This window comes from Peromyscus leucopus, chromosome 4 (genome assembly GCF_004664715.2).
Source record: "Peromyscus leucopus breed LL Stock chromosome 4, UCI_PerLeu_2.1, whole genome shotgun sequence".
Classification (NCBI taxonomy): Eukaryota; Metazoa; Chordata; class Mammalia; order Rodentia; family Cricetidae; genus Peromyscus; species Peromyscus leucopus.
This window is the reverse complement of record NC_051066.1, coordinates 126,547,103-126,573,286: the sequence shown is the minus strand read 5'-3', so window position 1 is coordinate 126,573,286 and position 26,184 is coordinate 126,547,103. Positions and strand designations below refer to the sequence as shown.

General features: G+C 44.6%; 1 protein-coding gene and 1 pseudogene across 1 annotated transcript; both read left to right on the top strand.

Moving 5' to 3' along the window:
• The first annotated feature begins 1,096 nt into the window (after positions 1 to 1,096).
• LOC114709540 (adipocyte plasma membrane associated protein) lies at positions 1,097 to 25,180 on the top strand. The gene is made up of 9 exons (XM_028893418.2): positions 1,097 to 1,256; positions 9,246 to 9,362; positions 13,336 to 13,451; positions 18,183 to 18,275; positions 19,414 to 19,530; positions 20,603 to 20,777; positions 21,267 to 21,401; positions 21,845 to 22,037; positions 24,084 to 25,180. The coding sequence occupies exons 1-9, from the start codon at positions 1,165 to 1,167 to the stop codon at positions 24,291 to 24,293; spliced, it is 1,248 nt and encodes a 415-aa protein (XP_028749251.1). The 5' UTR covers positions 1,097 to 1,164; the 3' UTR covers positions 24,294 to 25,180.
• LOC114709541 lies at positions 6,905 to 8,007 on the top strand (annotated as a pseudogene).
• Positions 25,181 to 26,184: the final 1,004 nt, after the last annotated feature.

Below are 26,184 nucleotides of genomic sequence, written 5' to 3'. Positions count from 1 at the left end.
ATATTTATACTGTCTGTCTTCAATGATGGAATCAAGTACAATGGTGCCAGGGCCTGAATTATATAACCTCTACAGAACCAGGTAAATGTAAGAAATCTTCACTTCCCTCAAGCTCCCTCAAGCTCCCTCAAGCGGGAAGGAAAATAGAACATCAAGATGACATTCTACCGCCATCTAGTGCTGAAAAGATAATTGCATGTATGTTTCTGCAAAACCTCCAAGAGCAGGAGGAAACTTAAGTGATTGCACTTTGAACATGTGTAGTTAGTATCCCAGAGAGCATTCCCAGGGCCCTAAGGAACAGGACTTGGTTTCTGCTGCCTGAAGGGGGTTCTCCCCCTTGCCTTTTCCTCCCAATCCTATCCCCATGTCCCATTCCTTCACTGGTCAAATGCTTCCACAAGGTCAAGTTTCTTTCTTTAGAAGCCACCACTGTATTAAATTTTACATTTATTGAAGTCATGGCTCCTATTGGTTCCAGAAAGGAGGGGCTTTACCTGTGGTCTGCTCACCTCCACTCCTGTAGTATGTTTGACTCGTTGTAATACTGTGGAAGCACCACCTGCTGCTTCCTTCATGATCCCTCAAGTTTTGCCACTAGTGGTCTTTTCTACTCGGGCCTGTCTTTACCTAAAGATAACTCCTTTTAAATTTTTATTTTTATTTTTCAAATGTCTGTTGTATAGCCACCCGAAGATCTAGTAGTCAACATTTGATCTCGACCAAAAGAAAACATTTTGAATTTTTCCGGAAATCACGATTTCAGAAAAGAACGATTTTCAGGCGGGGATGATTGCACTGCAAGGGGATGAACGCATAATTTTTCACACAGTTCGTTAAGAATCAGTGGCATCCTCTCTTTGCACGCGTGTTACTGCAGACATCAACGCCGGCGCAGAGGTGAGGGAGACCCCGGCTGCGGCCTCAGCATCCAGACTTGTTGAGAGACCCATTCGCCAGCGGCCGTTCGCGGAGGCCGGGGGTGGTGCCTGCGTACCGCTGTGCCAATCTCCCGAAGTGGGAGGGGCCGGCATGCAGCTCGGTCGCCAGGCATACGTCATTTCCGCGCGCCGGGGCGCGGGGGCGGTGCGGGGGGGGGGCGGTCCTGGAACTCGTGCGACTCAGTGCCGACTGAGGCGGTGGAGCCGGTCGTACGGCTGCAAGATGAACGAGGCAGATGGGCTGCGGCAGCGCCGGCCCCTGCGGCCGCAAGTCGTCACGGACGAGGGCCAGGCCCCGGAGGCCAAGGAGGGCAGGTAGGCCGAACCTGGACTGGGACCCTCCTCTCCGTGGACGAGAACCCTCTTGGTTAACCCCACTTTGACCGAGGACCCGGGTTCTGACCTGCAGGACGCATCTGCCCGGCGAGGGCTCGCGCGCACCCGGGCTGTCAGTGCTCGCGGGCCTTCCCCGTCCCTTCTTACACCCCAGCCGCTGGAGCCATCGCCTTTTGGCATCTTCCCGACATGTCCTTGCTGGATCCTCTGATACTCCTGGGACAGCCACCTGGCCGCTGCCCTGCCTGACACTTTTGTGTTCCCGTTTTTACTTTTCTTGAAGGGAAGTTAGAAAAGATGCGGGATCTTCCTTCTGCGAAGAGCCTCTTCTGCACCTACTGCCGCCGCGCAGTCTGCAGCCCTCACCACGGAGTAGAGAACCGACATGACATTGTTGGCAGTTTTTCTGATAGGGACAGTAGTTACTGACGATTAGTATATCTCTAAAGGTTTTTCTTTTTTTTTTCTCTTCTCTTTTTTTTTTTTTTTTGGCCCCAGTCTTCCTGTATTTAAGAATGTTCTATTAGCTAAAAGCTGAAGCATGCTCCTTAAACCCTAATATAAGACATTTAAAATTCACTTTTCAGTTTTGTGATGTGGATTTTATATTTTGAATTTCTAGATCAGCCTTAAAAGTGGTGGAATTAACTTACGTGATAGAAAAATTGGAAGTATTTCTTTGGTCACCAGCAGTGTCATGAGGGGTGTGGTATGTACTGGATGAGAGACAGTTTTTGCTTCTGATGGTCAGCTTTATTGACTAATGATAATAAGATAAACACAAAACATGCTTTGGCTTTGGAAAGGAGTTTGTGAAAGAACCAGAAAGTGATAGTATGGGTGTTGTCTAAGGAGACCATCCATCTTAGGTTGCCTTGAGGTTGCCATTTTCTAGGACACGCTTTACTAAGTGTGTGTAGATTTGGGACATATTGCTCACCATGCTTGTTGTGGATATTGCGAATTAATTACTAATTAATGGCGAATCTTTAGGATGGATAAGCAAGGAGTGGCCAAACCTGACTGCAGAAACTAGGAGAAAAAGGATGGAGTAGAGTACCCTGGTACTCTGAGAGGTGCGGTGCTTTGAAGCCTGGCGTACCCTGTACCTGGGGGCCCTTGGTAGATGGGCCTACCATCTAGAACAGCTGCTGTGACACTTGTGGCCCCCAGGCAAAGGGACATATTTAATTATCTTGATTTTATTTTTAAGGTTCTCTGTGGGGATATCTTCCTTTCTGACTATAAATTAGATGCAAATTGTCTCTTTCCACCTGATCTTGTCTATCATCTTCCATTTGTGCTTACACTGTTTGACTTTCTGTTTGTAAATATGTTTCTTAGTATTTTTTCTCTTTCATTAGTGATCCTTAGTGGTTGCTTCTAAAGTGAGTTCTTGTCAGCCACCTTCCTTTCTGCCCTTACTATTATAACATTCCTGTTTTCAGCAGCAGCAGCTCTGTATTTTTGTAGTAATTTCTAGTAGTTTGTCCAGTTATCTTCTTGATTACTGTAAGGGTCTAGGGTTGAATGTGAGTCAGGGAAGTTTTGTGAAGTAAAGAAATCTGGAAGTTGGGAGCTCATAGGTAGGACCCTTATCTAGTTCACCTAAGGCCATGTGTTTGTCTTTCAGTGCAGAAAATAAAGACAGCAAGGAATCTGAAGAAAGTTTAAACAAACAGAAAGTTAGAGCAAACTTCAGACTTGCAAAAACCTGCAAGCCTAACGCAAAATTATGAACTGACTTAAAACGTTAGGAGGTTTCTTTCTTTCTTTCTTTCTTTCTTTCTTTCTTTCTTTCTTTCTTTCTTTCTTTCTTTCTTTCTTTCTTTCTTTCTTTCTTTAAGTTTGATTACACAGTTGAGTGTGATCTGCAGATGAAAATGAGGGATTGCAATGTTAAAATGCTAGACATGCCTCGGAATGGAGTGGTGGAAACTTGACTGTCGAGTTGTCAGAATAGAAGAAGGAAAACAGATGTAATAGTGGAGGGGCCCTTCGCAGTACTTTGGAAAGTTTCCCGGCTTGCAGGAAAAGCAGCATTGCCATTTGACTGGAGCGGTTGTTGAGGTCGCTGTGAGTGAGATGGTATGAACGAAGTTACAGTAACGAAGGGTGGAGCTGGCAGTTGGACAGTGACTGAGAAGCATCTTTCAGAGTCATGCCTTCAGAGTGGGCTTCGGTGTTAAGGCTTCTGAGTATCTGAATGAGCTACACAGCGGAATTTGATTGTTCAGCCCTTTTATTCAGTGTGGGACACAGATGAGTGAGGCATTTCCCATGCTGCTGCCCTTCAGAGTCACTGTTTGACATTGGTTTCCCAAATGCTTCAGGAACTGTGTTGAAAAAGTAATCCTTACACTATGAAATTATCTTTTGAAACATCCTTCTATGTAGGAAGAGAAGGCCTTAGTTTTTAATGCATGTACCCAGGAGTGAAGGATTCATTCAGAATTTGACAACAGTGTTTTTGGTAAGCTTCTGAGGCCTTTTAGAGTAAAAGTGTCTGTCAGGCCTAATTCCCATTTTCCAGTTTAAGACGGAGAACAGGGGAGTTGGGAGATTATGATGTTTTCATCCCGGATTTGCCCAAGTGTGTCTTCAAATGGGTCTTTTAACTTGTTTTTCTTAATTGCTCAATTAAGGCATTAATTTCTTGCTTTTTAAGAGAAAATGATTCTAGGAGGAAGGAATGTGAAAAATGAGCAAATTTGAGGTTTCATCACTTTAAAAGATGAGACTTGTTGCTCTTTGGCTTTTGAGCTTCCTTGGCACCCAAGGTTGTTCGAACCCCATGGATTTGGAGCCTATAGATTTTTTTCTGCAGAGTTCACAGTTCATTCTTGGATTCTTGGTGTCTTTTTATCTGATGGTGGCCTGGTGTGCACATACAGGGAGAGTTAGAGAATACCCTTCAAATTGAGCGGGTGAAATGGCAGAGGATTTTGTAAGTTATCCAAACTGGTTGCATCACTGTGACTGTGCCCTTTCCCATAGAGACTGCAGGCAATTCAGGATGCCCATGTCCTCAAGGGAGCAGGCATTGCTCTAGGCTCTTCTTAAGAGATTTGGACAAACAAGTAGGTTGCTCAAGCTGCACTTGGAAAATAAGTTGCTAGCTTTTCTGATTATGTGATCATAGGCTGGAAGTGTGTAAGTGAAAACAGAGATGAAGGGTGTAGTTCTTTCTTTAGGCTAAAATTATGCAGGTGCAACATGGAGAAAACATGGAGGGCTGGAAGTGGACTGTGAACTCCCAGGATCAGTAGTGGGGATGTCTGGTCAAAAGTTAATCTTAGGTTACAGTAAGTGTGTGCAGAATAAGAGTGCAAGAGCAGTTTGCCTCATTTATGTGACAAGCTCTCTCCATCTCAAGTGCTTAGTAGCTATGCCTCGTTAGTGTCTACTTTATTTTCATTGTGGTGCTCAGAGTTTTCTTAAAACTTGACCAGCACAATTACTAGTAGAAGCTGGATAATGAAGTCCAGGAGGAAGTTGGATAAGATTAGTGGTGTCCAACTGTTTATCAGGAACAACTGAGGGAAAAATGGGTTTCCAGGCCCACTCTGGACCCATAGACCAGAATCTCCAGGCATTGTTTAAAGCGGTAAATATGTCAGGTGCATGCCTTTCATCCCAGCACTCTGGAGGCAGAGACAGGTGAATCTCTGTGCAGTTGAGGCCAGCCTGGTCTATCTATTGTGTTCCAGGACAGCCAGAGCTACATAATGGAGAATCCCTGTATCAAAACAAGCAAGCAAACAACCCCCCAACCCCCCACCAAAACCAAACCAAACCAACCAAACAAAACTGTGAAGATTGTCTTCATTGAGGAGTTCAGTTGGGAGCACCCAACAGGGGACTTCTAACTTCTCCAGTTTTGATCCTATTAACTGTAAGAGACTGGCAGTACCAGATCCCAGCAAGTCTTGTCAAGGGGCTGGTGATGTCACTCAGTGGTAAGAGTGTTGGCCTGACATGTAAGAGGTCCTGGGTTCCATCACTAGGACAAAAGAAAGAAAATAATAGAAGTTGCTTGCCCAGATCCTGACAAGGTGGGAGATGTGGGACACTCATTGTGTGTCATCTCTGGAAGTTTGGCTATTTTTCCAGCTGTAAGCACGGGTGTGTTGAGTCCTGGTTGAACTTACTTTGGACACAATTGAACCTTTTGCCATGATGTGAAGGGACAGTGACCCAAGCATATTGTCACATACTCTGAATCAGGTCACTAAGTTAAGAGTTTTGAAATGTAAGATACAGGACTGGAAATGTACCTTAATGGGACAGTACATGCTTAGCATGTGCATGGCTCTGGGCTCCATTCCTAACACCCTTCTTCCCATGTTAGGAGCAGTGTGGTAAAGGAGTTCATGTAAGTCTGACACAGATTAGGAGAATTTGTTTTGTTAGGCAGTGAAAAAAAGAAGACTGCACTTTGTTAGATTTTCATGCTTATTGTGGTTAATGCCAACCAACAACCACAAATCTGGGATTATAGTGTTCCCCGCTGTTTCAGATGAAGTAGAGGATTGCATCAGCATCCTTTAAAGGACAAGAAGAATATCCTGGTTGGACTGTATCGTGTTCCCTGGGTGCTTTGAATGTGTTTGTCTCTCTTTGGGACTCTTGTTTTTAACAGCCGTTTTTTCTGTCATTGGTACTTGTAACCAGCCCTACTTTTTTGAACAGATACCTCTCAGTTTATTTCTATTGTGGTAAAAAGCTTTAGGCTGCTTCAAGAAAGTCACTTTGATACAGTGCTCCAGGCTTTGGTATGGGTTTTGCATAGAGAAGTCACTGATTTTTAGTTTCTTTTCCTTTAGTGGGAACAAATCACGTTTACTTAAAATCTCTAATTTAGTGTTTTTTTGTCTTATAAAGTGATAGAGTTTTGCAACAATTTACCACTGTATAAATTTACATCATTTTTGTTGAGATGTAATTCATGAAACACACAAGTAACCATTTTAATGTGTGAAGCTCAGTGGATTTACAGTGTTTGCAGTGTTGGTCAGTTACTTTCATCATCCCGTTAAGACACCTTTTATCCAATAAGTAGTTACAGTATATGAAAGAACCCATTTCCCCATTCACTCACAGATGTCCTTAAGTGAATGAGTGTAACACGAATTGCTAAAATGGTCTTATAAAAAACCTGGAGCCAGATACTGGGGTAAATGCTGAAAGATCAGAGAGACAAAGGAACAAGTCACAGCTACTTCTCACCTCGCCAGCTCCACGAACCCTCTGTTTGAAAGCCTCTGAGTCTTCAGCCGGAAAAGCTCTCTAGCCAGAAGAGCTTCAGACGAAAAGGGCTTCATTGGAAAGCCTCTAGTTGATAGGACTTCAGCCAAAAAGACCTTAGCTCCTGTCTCCTCACGTCTTGTGTACCTTTCTCCACCCAGCCATATTACTTCCTTCCTAATGCTGGGATTAAAGGTATGTGATTCCCAAGTGCTGGGATTAAAGGTGTGTGCCACCACTGCCTGGCTCTGTTTCTCTCCTAGACTAAGTCAATCTCATGTAATCCAGGGTGACTTTGAACTCACAGAGATCCAGACGGATCTCTGCCTCCCGAGTGCTAGTATTAAAGGTGTGTGCCACCACTGTCTGGCCTCTATGTTTAATCTAGTGGCTTGTTCTATTCTCTGATCTTTAGGCAAATTTTATTAGGGTACACAATTTATCATCACAGATGAGTGGATAAGCATGATTGGTACACACACACACATACTGGGAGGCAGGTTGTCTTATACCAGTAAAAACAAAAAAAAGGGGGTAATAGTGATATATTGTATAACATGAGTACATGAATGAACCTGAAAGATCTTATGCCAAGTAATAGAAGTTGTCCCTTTCCCCTAATGGGCAGCACAGAGACTCCATGATGCCTGGTGTTACTGTAGAAGAGTTAAACCAGCAGGAGTTCATCAGACCCCTGATAGCTTTCCTCCAAAGGTCTGGGAAACTAAAGGTCCCTGAAGAGTGGACACAGGCAGTCTGATCAAACATAAAGATCATGCTCTGAGAACTGGTTTTACACACAAGCTGCTTCCACACTGCAGCACCTGTAATCTGGGCTGGTGATAGTGTTGGCTCTAGGACCAAGATCTATGGAGGACTTAAGAGAAATAGCATCAGGCCTAGCCACATCAGTAGAGGCTTCAAGAGTGTGGCCTGTCTAGTCCTTCAACCCCTGGAGAGGCTGATAGTGGTGGAAAAGGACCAACATGGGGACTGCAAGCTGACGCCTCAGAAACCGAGAGAGCTATACAGAATTGCTGGACAACTGGCGGCTGCTAACAAGAAACCATAGAATGAAGGATTCTGGGTTAAAGTTGCCTCATTGCAGGTCAGAGAGGGAGGTTGGTTACTAAAAGTCACACGTGTGATTGCATTAACATGACTCTTGAAGAGATATCGCGTCATGACCTTTTACAATGTTTTAAACCCTAAGGGCTCTGGGTCCAGGCATCTTCCACTCTGCTAATTGCTAATGGTGAAAGCAGGTCTAAAGTCCTTTCTGCTCTGCTGATGTCCTTCCAGTTTGGCAGTGGACATTGCTTGTCAAAGCCAAAACCCTTCCTTCCAATCTGTTCTATTAAGTAGGACTCCTCATTTTTCTTTTTAAGTCTACATTTTAATTTTACAGATAGAAACTTTCTAATAAGCTCATGATTTTAGTTTTTTTAAATTTGCTCAATTTAATCTTTTAAAAAAGAGTGTGGGGCCGGGTGGTGGCCACCTTTAATCAGCATCAGAGGCAGAGCAGCAATCTCTGTGAGTTTGAGTCAACTGATACAAGTGAGTCCAGAAACACAAAGTACACAGAGAAGCCTGTCTCGAAAAAAAAAAAAAAAAAAAAAAAAAAAAAAAGTGTGTGTGTGTGTGTGTGTGTGTGTGTGTGTGTGTGTGTATGTGTGTACGTGTGAATGTGAGTATAGGTATGTAGGCATGCATGCCACAGTGTACATGCAGTTCTCTCTTTCTGCCCTGCGGGTTCTGGGGATTGAACTCAGGTTTTCAGCCTTGGCAGCAAGAGCCTTTACACACTATATTGCCACCCCTTTTAAGTTAACCTTGATGTCAAGTGTTTAATAAAATTACAATGTAATTTATATAAGCAGATAATGATTCTATGAGGTTTATGTAGCAAGAAGCTGAAGATTGTCACTTTTTAAAAACCAGATAAGAATGACAATGTGTGTGAGGAGTTGTAGTTATTGCTGTCATTCGTCTTAAAGCTGCCCAGATTCCAAAAGCACCTCTCAGACTGGTAAATAGCTTTTTGGAATTTTAACTGCAGAATCTATGTGAATTCCCCAGGAACATCTACCAAATTCCACCAAAGGAAGAGCAAGGATTTCCTTTGATTCCTAAAATGGGGCGGTGCAAAATGTGCCAGATCTTAGGGGCTCAGAGAGTTGGCAGGACTCCTGTTCCCTTCATGAAAATCTCAGTCCACCCTCCTCTCTCTCTTTGCTCATTTTCTCTATATGTGACTATGTCCATCACATCACTGAAAGTCTTTTCTCCTATCTTTTCTGAGTCAGGATCTTGTAGTCCTGCTGGCCTTCAGCTTATAACCCTCCTTTGTCAGACTTCTAAGTGTGACCTGGGATTACAGTTTTGTGGGCTGTGCTGGCTCTCCCATTTACATTTTGTATTCGTCAATTTTTTGAGTTTTTCCTTGAAATTCTACTAGAAGAAAGAATATCTGGACTATAAATGACCAGAGTGTTTCACAGAGCTGCAGGATTTTGCACAAAGAAATAGTCATGTCTGCCAAGGTTGACAAACCACTCAAGTTTAACCATGCATCACAAAGTCAGTGACCTTGCAGTGGAAAACTTGGTGAGCAGAGAAACTGGGTGAGCGGTTTGCTTCGGAGCAGGCATCCAGAGCTGACAGGTTTGTCACCGTGTGTGGCTGTGCTCACTGCCACTCTTGTTTTCTTTCTGACAGCTCCTTCAGTGGCAGAGTTTTCCGAACCACCTTCCTGATGCTGGCTCTTTCCCTTGCCATTCCCCTGCTTGGAGCTGTGATGCTCTTGGAGTCCCCTATAGATCCTCAGAGTCTCAGGTAAGTGCCCAGCAGTCTTGGGAAGGGTTCCCCTACCAGTGGGGGTGTGCAGTAGATCAGTGTGGTCTGGAACTTGGTTATGAGTAGGAGAGCTCTACTTCTTTAGTATTTGGGTTTCATGTTGAATTAGATATAACTCAATACCTGTGAAATCGTCCCTGCCATTGTGACAGAAACCAGCTATAGAAATCAGAATTAAAGAAGCTGAAGTGTTAGAAATAACTGGCCTTAGTTCATTTGAAGTAGCAGAAGCACACTGCAGTGATTTAAATCCCTTATGTAATTTTTGTTAATAATTAATTTTTAAGATCTGTAATTAGTATTCTGTTTTTGCTAAGTTATAATTCACCAGTGGAGGTCTGTGAGGAATCAGTCTATTGTAACTTGGAAACCCCTTAACCCCTTACTCATGTTTGTGGTCAGAGCAGGGCAGAGTCAGGCTTTTATTGGTGTTTGCTGATGTTGAACTTGGGCTGGTTGTAGAATGGTTGTGTGGTTTGGCCTGGAGAAAATGGAAGGAGGTAGGTTGAGCTTTTTGTGAAGGAGCTCTCTCAACTCCCTTAGCCTCTAATTTCCTAATCATTTTGTATCTCCCACCTTTAGAAATCAAAGGAAATCTTAGCTCTTCCATTTGGTTGAGTAAGTTTGACAAATTCACATAGGAAATTCACACAGATTCTGCAGTAACAAAACTCCAAGTCATCATGCCAAAGCCTTTGGAGATGCTAGTGGGAGTGAAGCCATCTGTAAATTATTTTAGATGAGTTAGTACTTCTTGTAAAGCTTTCAAAAGGACTTCATACAAGAACTTTGTCTAACTATGGAGCAAAGATAATATATACAACTGAATAATGTGTTGGTGTTTTATATATAAAAATTAAGATTTTATAGTGGATTCAACTCACTAAGAATATGTTCAGCAGCTAAAGTAGGTGTCTACCAGATTTCTGAGATGAGGGAGGACACAGTTTGATCTAAAATGAACATGTGGGCAAGAGTTACCTTGTTTATTGGATTTAGAATTGCCAAACTTTAGTAACTAAAGGGCCTGGGGGATATGGGTAGAGTACTTACCTAGCAAGTGCAAAGACCCTTGATTTGGTCCCCCACACTTGTAAAAACCAAAAACCCAAGTAATCACTGACTACAAATAAAGGTGCATAGTGCTATGGAAATGGGATTAGCTTGCATCTTACGATCCAGGAGGAATGCTGACCTAGTCAGCTTGAGGGGTTGGTTCTAATTATCTGTATGCCAGGGGGTACTCTTCCATACTTCCTGTCTGAGCCTCGGGCCTGAGGACATCTTCTCAAAAGCCCTTCTTAATGTGTAGAAAACTGTCTCAATCTCCTCCCAGCAGAACTGACCCAGGTCTCCTTGAGTAAGGTAGGGAAGTAAACAGTGTATATCGCTGGTAGTCAGAAGCCAGGTTAGATCCAGTCTTGTGAAGGGGAGACGCACACAGCAGCTGAAGATGTGAGTTTGGAGTTGACTGAAATCCTTTGATCTCAGGGAGGGCCAGTTTGTGTGTGGAAATAATGGTGATGAAACTTAGCTGAAAAGGGGTGTGTGACCATGGCAAACAGAAAAACAGCTCAGTGAGGATTTGAAGTTGTACAAGGAGAGCACTGGTTGTACTGTAGGGGAGCCTAACGAGGCAAGAAGGGTTCAGATGCAGCTAAGAATATTTTTAAAATGCCTAGAAACACCCATATCCTTCTGTGGAAAACAGTCCTCTTGTTCCTTTCTGAGTAGAAATGCAATTGCTTTCCCAGGCCCTGTGATGTAAATTGGAGTGGAGTCTAAGATGTCATGCCCCAGGACTGTGTCCTGACGTGGACATATGTGTGAGACAGACTCAGCACACTTAAGAGTTGACAGAGCTAGCAAAGGGGTGTAGGAAGCTTGGTCTCAGAGGAAAGAGCAAAACATGATCCTGGCTGAAAAACTACAACAACAACAACAACAAGATAAATAACTGGACGTAAGCAGTACAGCCACAGAGTCAGCAAGGGTGAACTAGTGTCGCTGGCTTTACTTTAATGGCTAGTCAGGCAAGGCCCCAAGACATGATCTGATTTGGGCTTCCTGGTGGCTGTCTTCTGCTGCCAACTACTGCCATGGGGACCTTGCTTGCCTGCCCTTTGCCTCTTTGCACCCAAGTCTGCCTGTCCCTGTCCCCGTTCCCCCCACCCCTTGAGACAAGGTCTCCCTTTGCAGCCCAGGTTGGCCTCACGCTTGTGGCAATCTTCCAGCTTCAGCCTCCTGAGTACTGGGATAATAGGCATGAGCTACTATGCCTGGCTTTAAATTTTCTTGGTATTTCCCTACTGAGATTGTCCTCAGGTTATCTGTGGGCAGGGACAAGCACACAGTTGCTTCTTGAGAACTTCCTGAGTGGAAGGACTTAAGCCAGTTGGGGAGGTTTTGAGCATCTGTGGTATTGGCTTTATGCTCGTACATGGTTTGCTTTGCAAGCTCAGCTTGGTGGTTGGGCCTGTCAGGGTCAGAACTGAACTCTTGGCCAAAGCAGGCAGGCTACTTCCTGTCTGCTCCTTTGGCCCTGAAACTTTCTGGTTAAACTGAAAGGGTTTGCCTTTATGGCTGGTAGAAAGCCACGGTTGAGAGCCAGGGCAGAGGGAAGAAAGACAATTTAATCCGGGTGTGGTGCTGACTCAGAAGTGGCAACAGGGAGTAAAGTACACTGTTGTGAACAATTGTTGTGTTGCAGAATAGAGAGCTTTTTATCCCTCACATTCTCAGCCACCCTCAGGCCCGTCTCCCCTCCACTGGTGAGCAGGCCAGGAAACAGCCTCTCTGAATGGCAAGGTTGAGGGCAGGATGGGAAATACTCCTCTTCCTCCTCCTCAGCAGTGTGTGTTGGGAACTTCCTGTCTGTCAGGTTCTTGAGATACAGCAGAGGGAAGCAGGAAGGGATCTCTGGTCCACACAACATCCCTTCTAGTGGGGCCAGAGAGGCAAACACCCCAGAAAAGCAAATCCAAAAGTACATGAGAAGATGGTAAGTACAATGGAAAGATTAGAGCAGGCATGGGCCAGGCCCAGGGGGGTGGCCAGTTTTAAATTGGGTGCTAAGAATAGGCTTCACCAAGGAAAGAGGAGTTTATGAGAGTTAATGTACTCAAGGGCCTACAAAGGGGGCCTGGTATGGGGAACAGAAGAAACAACAAGGTAACAGGTCACAGGGCCAGACGGGGCAGCATAAGAAGTCACTCCGAGGGCTTTGGTTTGAGTGGGATGGGGCATTTGCAGGGATCAGCAGACAGATGCTGTGATGTGAAGTGGGCTGCTTGATTGAGAATAGACTGTAGGATGAGAGAGAAGAGGCAGAAGATACTGTCCAGGGCAGAGTGGCAGCAGAGGACCTGGGAGGAAGGTCAATCATGTCTCTTTAAAAGTGGCCTCAGCAGTAGCTGGGAGCCATGGTACTTTTGTCTGTGGATGGGAATGAGTTTGGAGGGGAGTTGCTGGAGTTACTCTGTGGGAGGGGAGGATGCTCTGGGGTTCAGGAGCATGTACCTGTGTGATGTCATGAGCCCTGGATGTTGTTCCATGGCTGGCTCCCTCCCTTCCCTTACATGAAGCAAGAAGCTAGTCAGCTGTGGAAGGTCAACAGAGTTCTCCCCATGTTAGGCAGACAGTACTAGCTATAGATAGATACTAGCTACAGGGCTGCTTGTATCAGAGGGTGTGAGAGAGTCTAACTGTCTTGAGGCCCTGGAGGGTGATGAGATCCTTGGTATGTCTGGGGTATGGGGACATGCAATATTTGTATTTTCATAATTATTTCCTACTATAATCTCTTTTGATATCCTTGAATTTCCCCCCTTAATCTTTATTTTTCTGACATTCAAGGGTGTTTTGGGAGATAGACATACCATGGGTCCTCAGGAAATGTTTTCCTTCATGGATGTTTTTATATACAAATCCTTGCAATTGTGTTGTTTTACAGCTTCAAAGAACCCCCTCTTATGTTTGGTGTTCTGCAACCAAATACCAAGTTGCGGCAAGCAGAAAGGCTATTTGAAAACCAACTTAGTGGGCCAGAGTCCCTGGTAAATATTGGGGGTAAGTAAACGGATCTGTGGAGTGTGCTTGGCTGATTTCCAGGAGGCTGTTGCTCAGGGTGGGGGGCTCTGTGGGAGCAGCAGCAGTGGCATTAGGGAGCTGCGGGCTTGTGTTTCAGCTGTGAACATCTCAAGGAACAGCTCTCCCTTCTCTCTGTTTGGTTTGCATTCCATTTTTGTATGTTTTATTTGTTTGTTTGTTTTTCAAGACCTAGTATCTCTGAGTAGCCCTGGCTGTCCTGGAACTCATTCTGTAGACCAGGCTGGCACTCATAGATCTGTCTACCTCTGCCTCCTGAGTGCTAGGATTAAAGGTGCATACCACTGTGCTGGGTTGCATGGGGCGATTTGGAGCTAATTTCCACAGAGCACTTTGATACTTGGTTGTGCAGAGGTGGAAGGCAGATGCCGACACTGACATTGAATTCATTTGTTTAGTTAGGTAGGTGTTACTTGATAGCACCCAGTTCTATGCTCACTTTGTCTTTTTATTGCATAGGTTTTATTTTGAAGTGAAGAGTAGTAGTTCTCAGTATTTCCACGAGTCTATCCATCTCAGGATGGATTTCCTGAGAACAAGAATTGGGCCTGATAATGAATTTGACTCTAGCAACCAGACAGTAGGTTTTTCTTTTTTCTTTTTCTTTTCTTTTTCTTTTTGTCTGTTGGGGTGAGAATTAAGATTAGTATTGAAAGGACACAGTTAATGAGATGATTAAACTTGGACTGGTGTGAAGATTTTTGAGTAGCAGCTTTGAAATGCTGCAGCCCCGTGTTTATTACATTACCTGGGCAGTGGCTATGGACATTGTGTGCTGTGCACCTAGGTTGTTTCTCAGCCTACTAGGGCCATTGCTGTGCAAGTGTTTGATAAACTCTTGTCTTGCCTCTGCTTTGTCCATAGAGACCCAGAGGCTGCCCATTTCTGCAGTTACTGCTTTATTATATGGCTGGCAGAGTAAACATTTTTTTCAGTAAGAGTAAATACTTTATGGTAGAACTTCCGTTTCTCTTGAAAGGTCTTGGCATCTGTTAATAAGTTCCATCAGTTCTGGTGACAAGCCAAACACTGTCATTCCAGCTAGAATTTGTGTTGCTTGGAGGTCTTTGCTGCCTTATGAGTGCACCTGTCCGCCTTCTCCGTTCTCCATATTGAGGAGCTGAGTATACTGGGTGCCAGATCTGGTGTGGACCCAAGGGGACCTCTCTGTTTCTATTCCTGTGGATGTGAGCTACAAGTTGGAATCCAGACACCTGCTGCTGCTGCAGCAGCTTTGTTTGGAGGGTATCCTGGGAGAGAGTGGCAGGTGCTGACTGCCTCGGGACAGGTGCTAGAGGAGAGCAACCACCAATTAGCATACTTTATTTCATGTCTTTAAGTGATCCTGTTCTTGCAGCACTTATGCCCAGCTGGCAGCTACTTGTGGTTACACAATTAAAAGGTTATGGACATGGGTACATTGCTCTAAGGACAACAATATTTGAACCCGAACAATTCTTTCCTGTCGGTAAGATATGCTTTCATATAGTTCCCTCGCCTACAGGAGGGTCTTACTTACCTCATTCTCTCTCTAGAGGGCAGACTTTGATGAGGCACTCTTTTCCCAGCCCACCATACCATTCTTCTACCAATGTAAGCTCCTGTGTATGGTAAAGGTGGATCTGTCCATTCCACCTTTTGTATTGCATTTTTTTCCTCTTGGAGCATACCAGATCCTACCATTGATTCTATATGCTTGGTGTCCAGGTGTCCAGGGAACTTAACTTCAACAGTTGGTGCTATGTATATCCCTAAGGGTTTTTCCCCTTTCTGTGTATGCATCACCTTAATCTCCTTCCCAAAACTGTGAGACATGGTTAATGTTCCAGGTGTTGTTTCCTTATATGTACCCATTATTTCCAGCCAGTACCTTTCTATGAGTCCCCCTCTCCACAGGTGGTGCTATCTCCCTTTTCATTAGAACAATTATGAAAGCATGACCCGATAATTTTAACTGCCTCTATTGAGTTAGAAAAGTTCCCTGGATTGGGAATTGCAGTTAGTAATTCCAGATAAGAAATTTGAGAAGCATAGCCCCCTGCTAAATCTTAGGGGAAAACATTCGAGGAGGATTTGAAATTCCAGGGAAAATTAAAGCTGTCTCATATGTGACTGACAAAGTGAAACTAAAAACTGCCAAAAGAATCAACAACATAGTGAAAGAGAAAAGAGCCTTCAATCTAAGTGAATCTAGCAGTGTCCTGCACTGCCCCAAGTCTACGGGTCCTTGCCAAGTGAGAAACCATTTCCAAGGGTCTTGCTTTGCAGAATCCCATTGAATAGGCATTCATACACTGATCTGAGACTAGGCTGTAGGATGAATCTTAAAGAGTCTTATTAATAAAAACAAACCCAGAGCCAGGTATTGGAGTGAATGCTGAATGATCAGATAAACAGAACAAGCCACAGCCACCTCACCTTGCCAATTCCTCAGCTGATCCTGTTTCCTCAGATTGGAAGCCTCTGAGTCCTCATCCAAATGGATCTCAGCTGAACTGCTGCTAAAAGCTTAACCAGGTTCTAGTTCTTGGTCCTCACATCTTATATACCTTTCTGCTTCTTGCCATCACTTCCTGGGATTAAAGGTGTGTGTCACCATGCCTGGCGGTTTCCAGTGTGGCTTTGAACTCACAGAGCTCCAGACGGATCTCTGCCTCCCGAATACTAGGATTAAAGGCATGTATGCCACCGTTTTCTGGCCTCTATGTCTGTCTACTGGCTGTTCTGTTTTCTGACCCCCAGATAAGTTTATTGGGGTGTACAATATATCAACCACACTAGGCTGCATGGCTCCCAACATTTATAAAACCTACTTTGTTTATTCTCTGTCAAAAATGCCCAAAATGGTTTCAGTTTTGTATATTTATTTGTTATTATTTTTCAATAATTTCAAATATATATATGTGTACACATACACACACACACACACACACACACAAACACATATATAATATTGGACATTTTCACCCCTTTCACCCTCTTTCTCCTGTTTTCACTCCCTCTGAATGTCTTGTTCTTCCCAACAAGTTGTCTATTTTCACATCTTTCTGTTTGTGTTTTTATTATTTTTTCAATGGCTCACTGAGCTTAACTAGGGTTGCTTGCAAAAAGAGTTGGGCAGGGGCTGTTTACTAGAGAGAGCATTGGCAGCATAACAGAGGCTGTATCACTGAAGAAAACTACTCCCCTCCCTCAGCAGCCTCTAATTGCAGTATCTCCTCAGGGGATTCTCGTGAGTCCCTCCCTGGTCCATGATGAAATGTTGACAGGCCCCATCGTGTGCAGGTAACCTTAGCTTCTGAGTTCATGAATGTAACAGCCAGGCCACATGCAGAAGACAACATTTCACAGCATTCGTCCCCATCCTGTGGCTTTTACAGTCCTTCTGACCCCTCTTCCGGGATGTTTCCTGAGTGTGGGTGCTATGGATGTCTTTTGAGGGCTGAGCACTCAGCAGTCACTTGTCCTCAGCAGTCTCACCAGTTAAGAGTCTGTATTAGCCATCACCCACTGCAAAGAAAGGCTCTGACCAAGGCTGAGGGCAGCACTAATCTGTGCGTATAAACGTGTATATGTAGAAGGCAGTTTGACACCTTTTCTATTGAGCAAATCAACAGTAGGTTCTGTCTAGGATTTGTGACTAGCTCCCCAGCCTTCTGCTTTTGACCAGAGCAAACTTTTTAAGATCTGTCTTAGGCTTCAGCAATGGAACAGAAAGTAGAGATTTTTATCAGAATGGGTGCTGGGTTCGGCACACAGGTCCAGCCTTCCTACTGTTGCCACCTCCTGCCATAGTTGGGTTATTATCTTCACTGTCTGTTCTAAGTAGGGTTCACTCTTGGCATTGTGTACTCTGTGGGTTTGTAATGCCATCATAGAGGATATTCTCTCCGTCCTAAAATTCACCTGTGTTCTCTTCCCCTCTTTAACTCTCAGCTACTAGTGACTTAAATTTCCGCATTGGTCGCCTCTTCCAGAATGTTGTAGCATTAGAGTCATACAGTCTCTTCAGGCTGCCTCTTGCATCTGTGTGAGATACTGCTCTGTAGTTTCTCTTCATGTCTTTGTTAGGGCAATGCAGAAGTTGTAATTCATAGAATGAGTTAAGAGGTATTATTTCAGTGTCTGTCTCCTGAAGCAAATTTTAGAGATTTGGCTGTAATTTTTTAAGGTAGAATTCACCAGTGATCCAGCTGATTGGGGGCTGATTGCTTTCTGTCTTGCAGGATTATTAATTATTTATTCAGTTTCTTTGACACACATAAGTCTGTTCATACTGCCTCTGTGCAGACTTTGTACAGCTCTGGACAGTTGTATCCTTTGAGGAAGCCCCCATAGTTTTGTTACTTTCAATTTTTGTTTTGTTTTTTCAAGACAGGGTTACTCTATGTAGCCCTGGCTGTCTTGGAACTCACTCTGTAGATCAGGCTGGCCTTGAACTCACAGAGAATCACCTGCCACTGCATCCTGAGTGCTGGGATTAAAGGCGTGCGCCACCACTGCCTGGCTTGTTACTTTAAAATTTAAGGATTAAAAATTTTCCCGTACATCATTTCTCCATCCTCTTCAGAATTGTCGTTTCCTTTCTGGCTGTTAAAATATAACCCAACTGCTTCCCTTATAGAAGAGACAGTGGTCACAGCTCTTAGGCCAAGCCTTTAATCACCCTTCCCCTTTTGTTTTTGTAAACAGATGCGATGTTCACTGGCACAGCGGATGGCAGAGTTGTGAAACTTGAAAACGGGGAAATCGAGACCATCGCCCGGTTTGGTTCAGGCCCTTGCAGTAAGTTGGTGACGTCTCATTCGGAAAGTTGTCCCTTTCCCCGGATGTCACTTTCACTGTTGGAGAGCTGCTGACCATCTGGCAGACAGGACACGCTGTGGTGTCACCATGGTTTCTTATTGCCGGGTGGTCATCTGGCCTTGGAGTGCCCACCAGAGCCCGTGGTTGTCACTCTGATGTCCTTGCTTTCCACTTGGGCAGGTCATGTGACTGTTGAGTAGTTCCTGGTGCTGTGTCCCCTCATCATCCCATTCAGTCTCTGGTTGCCCTGTGGGAACTGCAGCTGTTGATCTCTGTGGGTGGTGCTGCTTTATATAAAGACAGGGGCTTTGTGACTGTTGGGAGCTTACGAGTGATTCCTTAGTAGCTCCTCAGGGATTTCAGTTGTGTTACTCAAGTCTGAGAACCCTTAAATCATTTAGACTATGGAAGCATAAGCAGACAGTGACACTGTTTAAAACCTGGTCCATAGGATTCTTATCATTTTTTAAAATTAATTAACTTACTGTAAATTTTTATTTTTATTTTTTTATTTTTTGGTGGTATTTTGGGTGGATTCCAGGACTCCTGATTACCAGGCAAGTGTTCTACCACTACAATACACAGACAAGTTACCATTTTTGATAACTGGGGATGTTTTTTAAGAATGATGCATTTTCATTTCAAAATAAAAGCAGCATAAACATACAAAATCAAAATAAAGACTTAGGGTCTTCTGACTATGCCAACATTTGAATGAGTACCTTTCTAGGAAGCTTTGCATTCATGGACACCCATGCTCACACTCTGTATTAGCTTCTTCAGCCTGCCCTTTCCACTCCACACACTAACACCTGTATTCAGCACCTACATTGAGCACTGGACAGTGAGCACCTCTTGTGGTGCAGTAGCACTTGCAGGAAGCACCTTAATGCATACATTCTGTAAGTATATGCTATGGTAGCACCCACAGTAAGCACCCAGGTTGAGCTTCTTGCAGTGAGTCTCTGCAGAGGCAGGTCCATTTCTAACACTGTGGTCTTTTTGCTCTGTACAGCATGGTGTCTGTTTAGGGAGTTATGGAAGAGATACTTGGACACTGAAGAGGCACAGGTAGAATCTTGGAGCGGCCACCAATTCCTATTGTTTATCTTCCTAGAAACCCGAGATGATGAACCTACCTGTGGGAGACCGCTGGGCATCCGGGCAGGGCCCAATGGGACTCTTTTTGTGGTTGATGCATACAAGGGATTATTCGAAGTAAATCCTCAGAAACGTATGTGACAACTTGTTTCTTTGATATTTTCAGCTCTTATAAACAGTATACACATAAAGCATATTTAATAAGATTGTTAAATGTAGTCTACAGGCAACTACAATGTTTTCTTACTAAATAACAGCACAGATATTACCTACAGATACTGGTGTTGGCCACCAGAGAACTCCCTTTCTGAGACTGCCTTGGTCCTAGCCCAGTTTTTCTCTGTCTCTGTGTTTTAGCCACTGGCTCTCAGAAGGGTTGTGTTGTAAACATTTACTCCTCATCCTCCTGTCTGAGAATCTATTTTTCCTCCTTAGTTCCTTCTCCTTTCTCTCTTATGACTGCACGTGATATAACCAGAACTGGTATTATAATATATGCTGTGTGCTCTCTCTATGGAGGATCTATGCATGGGGCTTGACCATGGGTGTTGCAGACTGGCCTCTGCTTTCTAGTGGTTTTGACTGGGGAGGTTACATAGCCTCTTTGTTCCTGTTTTCCATATAGTAGGAAAGATTCATAGTGGACCTTGCCTATGGATTCTTGCACAGGGTTAAATAATAGTGTACATAGGAAGCTTGGCACTCAATTTATGTCCTTTATGTTATTTGAGTTTTGAGCTGGGGGTCTCATTGTATTCCCAAGCTGGCCTCCAAGTACTGAGTTCAAGCCCTCCTCCAACCTCTACCTCTCCTACCTAGGACTGCAGTGTGTCCCTCATTCCTGGCTAGTTTTAAAAACTCACTATTGTTGCTTAATGTAAAAGCAGATGAATGGAAGATTTGATTTTTCTTCTCTCCAGCTAAAAGATAGTAATAGATTTTTTTTTGCTCTTATTAGTTTTTTTTTTTAATTTTTTGATATCAATTAAAAAATGTGTTCTCCATCTTTTTAATTCTGCCTTTGGTAAAGTTTAGTCTAAAAAAAAAAGATTGTCACCTAAAGATTGATAGCTGCTCTCACTGGGGGTTTGAAAAGCTCATTTTAGCTCTTTGTCTTGACATCAGCTGGCTTGATAAACATTGTGAAATTATTAAGAAACAAGTTCCTAAAGTGAGAGCGACTCTTTCATGTTCTGTGACTTCAGGTGCAGTGAAACTGCTGCTGTCCTCGGAGACGCCCATTGAGGGCAAGAAAATGTCCTTTGTGAATGATCTCACTGTCACTCGCGATGGGAGGAAGATTTATTTCACGGATTCCAGCAGCAAGTGGCAGAGACGGGACTACCTGCTCCTGGTGATGGAGGGCACTGATGATGGGCGGCAAGTGCTCCTTTCAGGCCTTCCCCTCAATGAGTAGATCAGCCCCAGGGGACGGGCAGCAGACCTGTTTCTGCTGGAAGCCGCAGTAGGGTCTCAGCACAGGGTGTCAGTGTCTAGGAACAAGACTCTGGAGTCATGTGATGGCTCAGTATGATCTCCCTTCCTCAGAGCAAATGAAGTCTGTCTATCCGCGGGGGATTCTAGACAGAATGGGTGAGGCCCTCCAGCAGGCCTAGGTTTCAGGTCATGCCTCTAAAGGCTGGTGTGCTGGCCTTCATTGTGCTGACCTAGTTCTCTAGTCAGTAAGGGGATGCTGGATTGGTGTGGACAGGGAGGGCCCTTACTGGCCAGCTTGGGACCAGGCTCATACGGATCCCTGACATGGGTTCTATCCCCCCAGTGGGAGGCTGAGTCACTTTCCGTTGCCCCAAGCCCACAGGAGGTCTTGGGCTCTTCCCCTGTGTGACTGCTGTGTTGGGCCTTCCACAGCCTGCTGGAGTACGACACTGTGACGAAAGAAGTGAAGGTTTTGTTGGACCAGTTGCGGTTCCCCAATGGAGTTCAGCTGTCTCCCGAGGAAGACTTTGTTCTGGTGGCAGAGACATCCATGGCCAGGATACGAAGGTGTGTGTGTGTGTGTGTGTGTGTGTGTGTGTGTGTGTGTGAACAGAGCTGTCAGTCAGGGCCTGTGGTGGGATAGAAACAAGGGGAATGGATGTCTGGTTTGGATGCTTTTGGCCACTGCTGTGTGTAATGATGAGAAAGTAGAAGTTAGGATGGGCTTCCTTCCTCATGTTTCAGCCTTTGTGAGGGTCACAGTCCAGAGTGTGTCTTGAGTTCATGCCATCTGTATAGCCTGCAGTCTGTTCCCCTGTAAGGTGGACTTTGGCTCTTCCTGCTTGTGTGGGTCTCAAGATGTGTATCAGCAGCTCTGCTTGCGTTCACGACAGACACAGGAATAGTATTTTCTGTACAGATATTTGAACTAAGACCAGTTTTGTGCCTGGCTAAAAGTTTTACCTTAATTTTTGTCTACTTTGCATTGCCTACTTGGGCATGTTTTTCAGAGTCTATGTGTCTGGCCTGATGAAAGGAGGGGCAGATATGTTTGTGGAGAACATGCCTGGATTTCCTGACAATATCCGGCCTAGCAGCTCCGGCGGGTACTGGGTTGCTGCTGCGACAATTCGTGCTAACCCCGGGTTTTCCATGTTGGATTTCTTATCTGAGAAGCCTTTTATTAAGAGACTGATTTTTAAGGTAATTATGAAAACTGATTCCAAAAAGCAAGATGGATGAGTCTAATGGTCTGTTTCCATTGGCCTGATTAGCGCTCAGTCCTCAGTTCCAGTTAGAATATTGGTACCCGTCACACCTACTTTTAAGCACATGTGTGTTCATGCTTAGGTGTGTGCATGTGTGCGAAGGCTAGATGTCAACCATAGGGTCAGTCCTCTGGAACTGTCTACCTTCTTTTGTGAAACAGGGTCTCTCATCTGAGGTTCATCAGGTGGGCAAGGCTGGCCAGCCTTTGAGCCTCAGGGATCTGCCTGTTTGCACATCCCCAGCACCGGGTGTGTGCTGCCACTTTTGGCTTTTTACCTGGGTGCTTGAGGGGTAAGCACTTGCTGGTGAAGGAACTCCCCTAGTACTGTAAACAGGTTTTGTTCTTTAGCCGAAAATACAGTTGAAACACTTGAGTCTCCCTCCTCTCTTTCTTTGTTTTCCTTGCTTCTGAGTATTTCTGTCACTTCACCTTCCTGACTTCAGAGGCCACCTTACCTGGTAGTCCTGCCGCTCTCTGTCTACGGTGGCTCTTTCAACCTGCTTCTGCCCTCCTTCACACCCTGTGAGTCTCGTGACTCCTTGGCTTGGATCTTAGGAGCCCCTCTCCCCTCCCCAGGAGGAAAAGTTTCAGTTCTGAGGAAATGAACACACCCATATTGCATTTCCCCTGCTCTGGAATTGGCCTTTTCTTTGGGGGAGTACTTGGGTTTCTAGGTACCAGTGCTCATTCTTTTGGTCAGCACTGTTCATTGGTTCCTCAGGAGCAAAGCTAGGAAGTGCAAGCATCTGCTTACACCTGCATTTCTTGATCATACTAGTTTAAAATTTAAAGCCGTAGTGTATGCAGACTACCTGTAGCATAACTGAACTCATGGCTTTATTCTAGTTTTCTTAGCTCCCCTTGTCTTTGTACCTCCCTTGTCTCACTGTAGTGAGATGCCTGGGTCACCTTGTCTTGCATATATTTCCTTTGTTTTTGAGACAGGATTTTACTGCATAACTGCCTAGATTTGACTAGAACTCGCCTTCTGCCAGCCTCTGCCCCTCACGTGCTGGTGTTATAGATGTTTGCCACCATGCATAGATGTGTTCACTGTTTAATAAGTTCCTTCAAGTACAACCACGGTGTAGCCGTCGCTCCTATCTGAGAAAGAAGACTCAGGCCTGGTTCTAAACTCAATACAAGTTGCTCTTTTCCACTGTCTTTCTCCATTGCCAGAAATCGTGTCCCTCCATGGGATTTCTCTGCTTAAACTTTCTATGAGCCCCACAAGGCTACATCTGTTTGTAGCTGTGCTCACAGGTGCCCAGCTCAGCACTCTGTACAGGGGCACACCCACAGGGACTGCAGACCAAGTTTCAAGGAAGATGGCAAAATGGGCTTGTTCAGAGGTGATATCATAGGATGGACTTGCTCTCTTTTTTTTATTTTTTTTAATTTTATTTATTTATTTATTTATTACACATACAGTGTTCTGTCTACATGCCAGAAGAGGGCACCAGATCTCATTACAGATGGTTGGGAGCCACCATGTGGTTGCTGAGGATTGAACTCGGGACCTCTGGAAGAACACCCAGTGCTCTTAACCTCTGAGCCACCTACCAGCCCCCTGGACTTGCTCTCTTAAACCTCCCAGCCCTTTTGTGACCGTGAAAGGTTTTTTAAACTCTCATCGTTTGCCTCTTACATTCCTTGAGTGTGAGACTTGTGGTTAAGCTGTACTGATTTTGACCCAGTGTTCTGGTGGACAGAGATGGTTTTCAGCTTGACTTCGGTGTAGTGATCTCTTGGAATGTGATCTTGCATTTTTCTGTAGTTAGCTAAGCCATCACTGTCCCTATGCAGGCTTGACCTCCTTAGTCTGATCTGCATGGGAGTGGGGAACATGATTTTTGCCCCTGCACTATGGGACCTCCCTCTCCCCAGGATTCTGGGCTACTCTTAGATGATGAGAAGTTGTATGATCAGTTTGCTCGCAGTCAGGAGATAAGCTCTCATTTCTGATACTTCCTTTCCAGCTGTTCAGTCAGGAGACGGTGATGAAGTTTGTGCCACGGTATAGCCTGGTCCTAGAACTCAGTGACAGTGGTGCCTTCCGGAGAAGCCTGCATGATCCTGATGGACTGGTGGTCACCTATGTGAGTGAGGCACATGAACATGATGGACATCTGTACCTGGGTTCCTTCAGATCGCCCTTCATCTGCAAACTCAGCCTCCAGTCTATTTAATCAGCCCAGCAGCTGCTCCCACTGTGCATGCCAGGAATCATCACACTCAGCTACCATAGGTCTGGAAGGAGCCATGGACATAGCTTTGTCCTTCTGTTCCTGTTAGTCCTTGGAAGTGTGGGAGTAGCTGCTGCAACCTGGAGAAGGTGTGGGTCTCAAAGAGGTGCCTCTCACCTGGACTTGATGTCACTTTTAGAGGGAAACAGTTTATCTGCTGTGGGAAAGACAGTTCACAGAAAGCCATTTCTCTTTAACAAAATTTCATGCTAAGTACACGAAATCTCTAGGACTTGGAGAATTTCCTACACTTGTCCCAGGGCTCAGGGTTTGATTAGAATATGGGATTAGCTATGCAGGGACCTTTCTGTTGCAGTCGGCTCTTTCTGCCACGTTCAGTGTCTTCATTCTAAAGTGGGGTCAGGCTTGTCGGGGATGGCGTGGAAGTGCCAGTGCAGGTGTGTTGAGGTTGCTGGCTGGGATCGTGCAAGCTGAAACTTTGTTCTCAGGGTCATGTGAGATGTGTGGGAATACCTGGACTCTTCCTCCATAGTAAAGGGTGTCCTCCCAACCTCTACATGCTATGGCTCAGCCTCTTTTCATGCCAGAGGGTTTTTAAGACTCCTGTTTCAGTGGCCAAGAGGATTTCATTGGGCTTCTTGCTGTGACTACCTCCTCCACTAGAATTGGGTGACCCAGTGAGTCTGTACCTGCAGTTTGCTTTAGAAATGCCCTTTTTATGGCTTGGTTCATTACCTTTCTACCTACAGATGTGAGTAGCGACCTGTTGATGTTTGTGCTAATGTAATAAGCTCAGAGTTGCTTATTTCTTGGCAAGTCTGTTTATACACTGGTCTTAATTTTGATGATAATAAATAATATAAAACCCACTTTTTTGCTGGTTACTCTTTTTGATGAAGTGGCCTGGGAGTTTCTTCTCTACTTTAATTATTTTATTTTTCTGCTTTAATTGCTTAACAGTGTCAGTGTGAAAACTTTTGGTAAGGGTATTTTAGGACCAAACAGCCATCCGGTTGGTTTGCTTAGAAGTGAAGCTAAGGGGACCTCTTAGGGCGCCCAGGGTCCTCTAGTGGTGTCTCCCAGTTTTGATTGATCCCAGGTAAGTTGATGTTGGCCTTTGCTCCTGTTTGTATCCTCTGCTGTTGGTACCTGTTTCTTTTCTCCTTGGGTGTGAGAATGCTGAAAAGATTGTGTCTCTGGAAGTGTTTGAAATAATTTGACAGAAAAGTAATTTGAATAGTTAACAATATAAAAATTGAAAAAAGTCAATAGCTGCGGTGAGAACCCCTGGCTGGCCCCTCCCTCCCGACTGCTCAGGTGCAGCTGGAGAAGTGGCTGGAGTCTGAGGAGTCGTCTTTCCCAATCTTGTGTCACCTCCTCGGGACTGGTTTGTAGAAATGAAGCAACAGTAGATTTGTGGTGAGATGGGCTTCAGACCGGTGAGTGCAACCCATGTTTCATCAGCTAAACAACTGTCAGTGCTATTTCTGGAACTTTACAGGGAAGAAAACCGCACAGTATGTAACACAATGGTGTGTCCTGTCAGGGATGCATGAATACCTGGGTAACACGAGTGAGTCTATAAGAACTAGAGAGTTTGGCCTTCAGGGCTGAATTCTCCCTGGTGAAGTGATCCTTTTTGTGAACTTTTAGCAAAGGACTCTGGCTTTTGACTCAGCTGGTGCTTTCAGCTCCCAGGCGTCATTTCCTATGTTTATCTGGTTATTTGGTGCTAAAGACTGTTTTCTTAGGAGCTTCACATATATGGCATGCTTTTCCTGTAAACATAAAAGGAATCTTCTCTAATATGGGTTATTAATATGCCCATAAGATTAATCAGGTAATTAATAACTTGTCTCAATACTGTTTCAAA

Coding starts and splice junctions, on each gene's coding strand:
- LOC114709540 (XM_028893418.2), top strand. CDS start 1,165: ATGAACGAGGCAGATGGGCTGCGGCAGCGCCGGCCCCTGCGGCCGCAA. Junction 9,363..13,335: donor ATAGATCCTCAGAGTCTCAG/GTAAGTGCCCAG, acceptor GTTGTTTTACAG/CTTCAAAGAACCCCCTCTTA. Junction 21,402..21,844: donor TCCATGGCCAGGATACGAAG/GTGTGTGTGTGT, acceptor CATGTTTTTCAG/AGTCTATGTGTCTGGCCTGA.